Below are 9,390 nucleotides of genomic sequence, written 5' to 3'. Positions count from 1 at the left end.
ATTATTAATTTAAAATTTTAGAAATTATAAACAACATAAATAGAAAATTTTTCATGTCAGTCTGTGTGTGAATCTTTGATTCGATTATATAATTGTTTTTCATAATAGTAAAAGAAACAAACACATTGAAAGACAAAAACAAGAATCACTGTCTTTGATGTTTTTGATGCCAAATTAAACAATGCTTCAATTTCTTTCCCATCACAAATCACGACTTAAAAAGGCTATATTCCTTTTTAATCTTCTCACTATTCTCTCCTATAAAACCTTGTATGTTTCGTAAAATCATTTTTTTCTACTTTAAAACATAGAACATGATTATATACTATTAATAAATGAGGCATTGGTTACACAAGGAAAACATGAGATAACCTCACCCCAATTCGATTAAGGATGAATCTAATTTTGATAATAAATTTAATTCCTGAACTATTAAACTCAGAAGTATAAACTACCACATTACATCTTGATGGCTGAGCTGAGATAGCAAGGATTTGATAAATAAATCAAGTCTTGGCTTTGTTGGTTTTCGCACTATTTTGTTTATTTCTATATATGGTATGATCTATAACAATCACTCATAGTATCCCTTTTGCATTAGTATTATGATAGATAAGTTCATATGTAAAAGCAAATCCATTTTTGTTAAATTAAGATTCTACACTATTTCATGTGAAAGAGTAGTGGTTGGTACTTATAAAAACAAATCAATTCATTTTCTCCTCTAACCATTAATTACCATACTCTTAATCAAGATTTAAACCCTACTAAAATTTTAAAGAAACAAAAATTCCAACAACTTTCATATATATAAATTATTACATTGACTAGAATCAATAATATAACACCCGTCACCCATATTCAACGCCAGAATAGGGTTACGAAACATTACCAGCTTAATACACAATTTAACTTACATTTCACATACATAAATCATCATCAAGTAAACATCGTTCATATTCATTCATAATGTCCCTAATATGAGCCAATGAGGCTCAAAACATGCTTTAAAAGAGGTTCGGGACTAAACCGATAATTTAAGAAATATCTTGAAAACTTAGAAAATTTTTAAAAACTGTAGGGGCCACATGCCAGTGTGCCCCTATTATGTCACTCACACGGCCAAGAGACACGCCCGTGTCTTAGGCCATGTGGACATTCGATCACATGGCTGTGTCCCAACTCGTGTCCGACCCCGTGTAACTCTCTAACTTGCTCACATGGCCAAACCATATGCCCGTATGTCTAGCCCATGTACCATTCGAAATGGCCTCACACGCCCGTGTGCCAGGCCGTGTGAAAACTGGAGGGTATATTGACTTGTGCCACATGACCAATCACACGCCCGTGTGGTGCATAATTGGTTTTAAAATCAACACCATGGGACACACGGCAGTGTAACATAACCGTGTGTCACACACGACTGAGACATACGCCCGTGCCTCTACCTGTGTGGATAAAAGTAGGCTATTTACCAAGCCATTTTGCCACCCAATTTGGTACACACCTTCACCTACACAAATGGAAACAAAACAAAGCATAATAGACAATCCAAAACAACAAATCAAGCATAACTCCTACCATTTCAATGCCAAAACCTAATCATGCTTATAATGCTCTATTTTGCCAATTCCAAATCATACCAATTCACATTCACAAAGCATTCATATGTACCATTTCATTTGAGCATTTGTTAGCCTAAACCATAAGCACAAACATTCTCAATTCATCTACCATTAGCTACCTTAAATGTTGCATTCACCATGCCATTCCCAAGCAATCATGAACCACATCACTAAGAGGCATTAACACATGTACACATACATCACATAATTACAAAAATAAGCTAACTCAAATGGCTAACACAAAACCAAACACACATTATTTACAAGCCAACTTAAATGGATAAATTCATTACGAAAATACATAACAAAAAATATATGAAAAAATGACTCAAAGTCCCTATACATGCCATATTACCAAAACATGTTTCAAAAGTACCAAAATGATAGTGGATATTGTGGCGAAGTCTCTGATGATCCCTGGATTCTAGCTAGCTTTGAAATCACTATAAAGCATGAAAAAGCAACAAAGTAAGCTATATAGCTTCATAAGCTCGTATGTTAACAATAAGAAAATATCACTATTCATTAACTATTTAAATAATAGAAAGCAATATACAACAATTCTATTAAATCTCAAATGTAACATCCCTAACCCGTATCCGATGCTGGAATAGGGTTACGAGGTATTACCGAATAATACATCCCATTCACATTCATTTATGCATTCATTATTAAAAACCATTCGCAAACATTCATATTGTCCCTTATAAGGTTCTACGGGACTTTAAAACATGCTTATGTTTATATGTTTTTAATATATATTATGTATTTATTTTAACTCTATATTATGTACATATATCTTTTTAATATACCTATATTTACGTACAAATTTATGTATCGTTAATAATAGTTATATTTTAACATTATTATTATTTCTAATATATATATTATGTATATATTTTTTAATACTATTATGTATATACTTTTTATCCCTATTATTACGTATATATTTTAATATGCATATATATATATATGAAACGTTATTAATATTTTTCAATATTATGTTTTTGTCATCTTGCTTATTATTATTTATGCTTTATCATTATTACTTTGTTATTATCTTATGCGAAATAAATTCTTTCATAAAAGCAACATTTCGTGTTTGGGAATCCGAGGAAATCGTACTCTAACTTACTGAGTTTCGATTTTTCTCATCTAATCCAAATAATGGGATGTCGTTTTTAAAATCGTAAATACAAGTTTTTGAAATAAAAAACTTATTCTCGAAGACTCGAGGTATCGTGTTCTAACTTTCTGCATATGACATCTTGTTGACTCGAGATAAGACCTTTTGCAATTGAAGGCAATATTTAGTGTTTGGAAATACATGAAACTTACTGGGTTTCGATTTTTCTCATTTAAACCAAATAACCGAATATCCTTTTGAATTTTAAATCAAAGGCACGCTCGTTTTCAAAAGTTTTAGATGTCGTATCCTAACTTACTGGACGTGACATTTCATTGCTTCGAGACTAGAGTGTCTTAAACGTTTCGTTTTAATTTATTCGAGCGTTTTTAACAAAAAGGGATCGTATTTTAAATTCTTTCAAATTTTCAAATCTTCGACACTAAGACACTAATTAATCAACTAGGTACCAATTTTGGGTGTATCGAGAGTGCTAATCCTTCCTCGTGCGTAACCGACTCCCAGACCTATTGTCTGATTTTCGTAGACCAAAACCGTTGTTTTGATAAATCAAATTGTTTATTAAAAACAACCACTTTTTCGAGGTGACCCGATCACACCTCAATAAAAATAAATGATTGGTGGCGACTCCTATTTTTCATTTTTCAAAATCCAAAGTCGATTCTCGCCCTTTTTTTAAAACATCTAAAAATGGTTTCGACATGCACTTTTGGCACAATCTTTTTCCTGTGTCGCATATCAACCCATTTTGTCTCCAAATTCGCACTTTTGTCCCTTAATTTTGCTTTTGCCTCCAAATCAGTCCCTAAAAGATAAAAAGACATAAATAGCTCAAATTAGTAGGATCAAGCTCAGAATAAACATATGATTAATACATGAAAACACGTTATTCTAGAGCATTATCAATATTAATTTTTTTTTAGATTTTTAGACTTACTTTAACAAAATTGACTTTGTTTTGTGCTTTTTTTTAATATTATTTGACAAATTTGAAACCCTTTTCATAAATATTTGCAAAAAATAATGATTTTACAAGAATTTTAAGTTATTTATACTATTTTAAACAGATAATATTTTTTATAATAAAATTAAAATAAATTATATATTAAATAAAAAGAATTTAATTATATTTCGGATAACCGTTGGGTTGCAAATAAAGAGTTTTAATAACTCTTAAAAATTAAACATCGCTGTAACCAAAAGAATAAAATTAATGTATTAAATGCTTCTTTGCTTCATCGTTAAGGTTTGCTCCATAAGCACTCTGATTCTCCTTCCAAAATGGCATAGTTATACTTGCAAGTGTCTCACAAATCAAAACAAAGATGCAAAGGAGGAGCTTTTAACTACCCGAAGCTTGGGTAATGAAGATTTTGTGCGGGATCTAAAAATATGACTTAGGGGTAAATTTAAATTAGTATTGTCAATTAGGGACGAAGTTAGGAAAATTTCATTTTAAGGAGATTAAATTATATAATTTTACGATAGTTAAAATATAATTTTACCATTTTAATAACTTGTATTTTTATAATTTTAGATAATTAAATCAAAGTTTTATCATTTCTTTCCCATCACAAATCACAACCTAAAAAGCCTATGTTCCTTTTTAATCTTTTCTTATAAAAACTTGTGTGTTTTGTAAAATCATTTTTTCTACTTTAAAACTCGATTGTCCCACTGTTTCCTCCTTTCTACCTATGGCATGATCTGCAACAATCACTCATAATTTCCCTTTTGCATTAATTATTGCAGCATTTAAGTTAATATTTAACTTTGAACACCTATGATAATTTAACAAGTGAAGTATAGGTGGATTCTTTCTTGGGTATTATTTTAGTCAAACAGTTTTTCCAAAAGTACATTTCCCAATTCATTCTTTGTGCATTCTTAGCTTAGTTTAGTAATTAATTTAGTTTAATAAAATCTCATTTATTTTTAGGCTAACTAATAGAAAGAAAGTCTGTACTAGTACTTTTAGTTCTTTTAGGTTCGACATTTCGATCTTACCACTAAGCTATACTCTTTGTTCGATAGATGCGCTTGCCTTAATCGTGGTAATAGTTAATTTTTGGGTATAATCTTATTTTATAAATTTTATTACTTCATATCGTGAATATAGTACTTATAAAAACAAATTATTTCTTTTTCTCCTCTAACCAATAATTACCATACTCTTAATCAAGATTTAAACCCTACTAAAATTTTAAAGAAACAAAATTCCAACAACTTTCATGTATATAAATTATTACATTGATTAGAATCAATAAACCATTATGAACACTTACTTGTGAAGCCGAATCACCGTATATATATAGATTGAAACAGACACATTTAAAGCCATGTTAAGAAAAGTTAATCACATATTTTACTATAATGTTTTTCTAGCTCTTTTTGCAAATTTGTCACGTGGTTTTTGAAACTGACAAAAAAACAATACTTATCATCCCAATTCTCAACTACAAGAAGCCTTGCACAATGGAGGTTCAACATTGTGCAAAAGCTACCACTAAAACAATGGCTTATCTTCAACCATTTATCTTCTATATTCTGGCTGCTCTAGCAATATTCTGGCTTATTTCTCCCTCCCATTCCTCATTAGATAATGTTAATGACAGGGTTACTCTGTCACTATACTATGAAATAAGTTTATGCCCACGTTGTGCCTCTTTTATCTCCAATGACCTCATCAAGGTCTTCCACACTGACCTCCATACCAGTATCAATCTAAGATTGGTCCCTTGGGGCAATGCTGAAATCCATTGCCAGGTTTACAAGTCCATTCTTCATTTTAATGTATTTTCATTATTAACTAATGAAGTTCAATTTCTTTTGCTACTGTAACTAATTATAGTTTATGCAACAATGTGCATCATGGAGAAGAAAAATGCCACTTAAACACTATACATAGCTGTGTCATCCATTTTTGATCTGATGTGGTAAGTTTTATTAGCCATAAGTATTTGTACTCGTCTCCGGCTTGAGTTTAATTGCTCTACTGTGGTGTAGAAAGAGCACTTGGAATTCATTCGCTGCACAGAGAAACAAAGCTTAAAGGGCGGCCCGTTGAAGCACTGTGGAAAAATTGTAGTGAAAAGCTAAGATTGAATAAGGAGATAATCAACAAATGCTATACTACTGGATTTGGATATCAGGTTGGCTGCATGTCTCAGTATTTGTTGGAACATTGGCAGCAACAAAGTTAAAGAAAGGAAGCTTGAGCAGAAAAGAACTCGAAACAAATAGCAAAACGAAGCAAAACAAAGTAAAATGAACAAGAAGATGATTGAGAAAAAATGAACTTGATCACCATTTCATTAAGTTGAGAAAAAATACATTACATTGAAATTTGGCAGCTAAAGGGGAAGCGACAAAGAGGGCAACAAAGAAGATTGAAACAAAATGAAAAAAAAAAGTTAAACAATTTTATTTTTATAAATGACATAAACTATGGTCTCCTGCTTATGCGGCATGTCCCATAGGCTATTTTATTGACCTGTGACTTGACTTAAGGTTAACTCAAGTTCCCCATTAAAATTAGATTGATTTATTAAAAATCATAATATTGAGGGTTTCAATCCAAAAAAAAAAAGTTAGAGGCTCAACCCAAAAGCCCATAAACATTGAGAGTATTTTTAACAATTATGGCAAAGAATTTTAACAATTTTAACAGTGTTAACCATACTAAAATTTGTAATTTTAAAAAAAATAGAGACTGAATTCTTAAAAATAAAAGATTGAGTATACATAAAGTCCCTAAATGTGAACATATTGTATCCTTTAAATTTAACCTTTTAAAAATTGGGGATTAAATTCAAAAGGTATGTATTATATTATATTTTATCTTAATCCTTCCTCACATGGATACAAATGCAAATAAGGAAATTTTCCTAAATTGCATTTAATTACTATAACGTATCAAATTCTTACCTTTTATGCTTCTTTGCTTCATGGTTAAGGTTTGAACCATAGATGACACCTACCAACTCCCATTTTGCTTGCTTATTTATTCTTCTTAGTCAATTTCAAAGAAAATCAAAATAGCAAGATGCAGAGGCCCAGATTTGAATTGCCAGAAGCTTTGGTTATGGAAATTCTGTCAAAGCTTCCAGTTAAATCCCTTACTCGCTTCAACTGTGTTTGTAAGTATTGGTGTTCTTCTTTTCAAACTCCTCTTTTCATTTCCAATAATTATCACAACAACCTTGAAAACAACAACCTTAATCTACTTCTTAGTCGCTGTGATGGTAACACCTTCCAACCTTATTTCTCTCAACTTTCAACTGAAAAGATCAAAATTATATTGTAAAACAAAACATTCACTTGCCCTTTTTAAGAATGATGTCCCTGTGTTTATGGTGCTTGTCATGGATTATTTTGTTTACTTGATCCTTCAAATGATAAGGCTGCCATTTGGAACCCATCAACCAGAGAGTTTAAAATCCTTCCACCATCTTCAATCCAACGCCCTCCATATTTTTCCTATTTCGAAGAAACCTACCTTACTTTAGAAGACGTTTCTTTTAACCACGCTGCTTTTGGGTTTGATTCTATAACTGATGACTACAAAGTCATACGATTTGTTACTCTTACTTATGTTAATAGTGAAGAAGAATATCCATATCCTCATTCTATGTGCCAAGTTGAGTTGTATTCTCTTAGAAGTAATTCCTGGAAGGAAATTCCATCTCCTGATTATACACCAACGGAAACAACTTTGGGAAATAATTATGTAGATGGAATTTGCTATTGGAAAACAATGACAGGGGCATATCTTGATTTTAGAGGACTAATTCTTTCATTTGACGTGGGGAATGAGAAGTTCTCAATTTTACCTATTCCAGAATCCGTTGGGTCTTTCCCAGAATACTATGTCGATCTATTGGTGTTTAATGGATCACTTGGTGCTATTGTTTACCCATCGGAAAGAATTGACACGTCTTTTGATTTATGGGTTACAAGTGAAGGAGTGTGGACTAAACAATTCAATATTAAATCCATTTCTGGAGTTGTAAACCCATTGGGATTTGGAAAAAATGGTGACTTGTTTCTTAGAGACACAAATGATGAAGTGCTCCTATTTGACGCCTCCACCCAAGAGCTTAAGGAGCTTGAGATTAATACTTATCTAGATCATTTTCGGTTTGCCATCTCCTTCATGCTTATTTAGAGAGCCTGGTTCAGTATCAATGGAATACAAGAAGTTGAGAAACATATAATACGTCAACCAACGAGAGATGCATTAAATGAATACTGAATATGAAAAAGGATGTGCATGAAATGGATATTGAATATATATGAAGATGGATGGAGAGGAGAACATAAATGTGTAAGATGTAATAGGAATTTTAGTTTTGAGCTTCTTAATATTGCTATTATTGTTTGGATTATATGTTTGAGATGTTAGCCAGTGCCTGGTTTGTGTATTTAGAGAATTATTCAGTTTATGTTTGGTTTTAGATGCTTAGATATCTATAAGATTTCTTCCATAGTTTGAAAATATCATTCTCCTAAGTAGTGAAATGAATATAAACTCAAAATGCATAATAGAATGGGATTACAAAGTTTTGCATTATATACCCTAGAAAAAGCACACAATAAACAATTGAAGGTTTGGAAACAGAGAAAACGGAAATTTCATAAAACGAAAATGGGAACACACCAACCAGATTCAAGCAATTGAACAAAAAAAAATCAAATCTTGTCCCCCTAAAAAAAGTAATTACTTTCAAAAGTTTGGGTTTTTATTTACATTAATTTTTTATTCTTCCAACTTTTGATTTTTCTCCTTTTGATTGATTGAGTTTCAATCCCCACTAAGAATTTAATTTTATTTGCCTTTTTAAAAGCTATTGAGTTCCATGGAACCCTGCAATGCTTATACTCACAATAAACAGAACCATAACGCACATGTATTTCACTTGAGTTGAGAAAATATACATTACATTGAAATGTGGCAGCTAGAGGGAAGCGAGAAAGAGGAGAAGAACAAAGAAGATTGAAACAAAATGAAAAAAAAATTGTTAAACAATTTTATTTTTATAAATGACATCAACTATGGCCTCCTGTTTATGCGGCACGTCCTATAGGCTACTTCATTGACATGTGATTTGACTTAGGGTTAATTCATGTTCCCCATTAAAATTAGATTGATTTATTAAAAAATCGTAACTTAAGGGTGTCCATCCAAAAAAAAAAAGTTAGGGGCTCAACCCAAAAATCCATAAACATTGAGAGTATTTTTGACAATTATGTCAAAAATTTTAACAATTTTAACGTTGTTAACCATACCAAAATTTGTAATATAAAAAAATAGAGAGATTGAGTATTAAATTTCAAATATACATAAAATCCCTAAATGTGAGCATATTGTATCCTTTAAATTTAATCTTTTAAAATTGGGGATTAAATTCAAAAGGTATGTATTATATTATATTTTATCTTAATCCTTCCTCACATGGATACAAATGCAAATAAGGAAATTTTCCTAAATCGCATTTAATTATTATAACGTATCAAATGCTTACCTGTTATGCTTCTTTGCTTCATGGTTAAGGTTTGGACCATAGATGACACCTACCAACTCCTTTTTGCTTGCTTATTTATTCCTCTTAGTCAATT

General features: G+C 31.2%; 1 protein-coding gene and 1 long non-coding RNA gene across 2 annotated transcripts; both read left to right on the top strand.

Moving 5' to 3' along the window:
- The first annotated feature begins 5,115 nt into the window (after window positions 1-5,115).
- On the top strand, window positions 5,116-6,130 carry LOC128282629 (uncharacterized). The gene is made up of 2 exons (XR_008272969.1): window positions 5,116-5,708; window positions 5,779-6,130. It is a non-coding gene; the product is annotated as an uncharacterized LOC128282629 (long non-coding RNA).
- A 687-nt stretch (window positions 6,131-6,817) lies between these two features.
- Window positions 6,818-7,939, top strand: LOC128282213 (F-box protein CPR1-like). Its single transcript, XM_053020371.1, has 2 exons — window positions 6,818-6,907; window positions 7,175-7,939. Exons 1-2 carry the CDS (start codon window positions 6,818-6,820, stop codon window positions 7,937-7,939), a joined length of 855 nt encoding a protein of 284 aa, XP_052876331.1.
- Window positions 7,940-9,390: the final 1,451 nt, after the last annotated feature.

Source organism: Gossypium arboreum, chromosome 10 (genome assembly GCF_025698485.1).
Source record: "Gossypium arboreum isolate Shixiya-1 chromosome 10, ASM2569848v2, whole genome shotgun sequence".
Lineage (NCBI taxonomy): Eukaryota > Viridiplantae > Streptophyta > Magnoliopsida > Malvales > Malvaceae > Gossypium > Gossypium arboreum.
Note: the sequence above shows the minus strand (reverse complement) of the source record. Positions and strands in the feature narration are given on the sequence as shown.

Bases quoted from the DNA above. Each gene is read 5' to 3' on its own strand.
- LOC128282213 (XM_053020371.1), top strand. From the start codon at position 6,818: ATGCAGAGGCCCAGATTTGAATTGCCAGAAGCTTTGGTTATGGAAATT. The intron at 6,908-7,174 runs GTTTGTAAGTAT...TCAAATGATAAG, and splicing joins CCCTTACTCGCTTCAACTGT to GCTGCCATTTGGAACCCATC.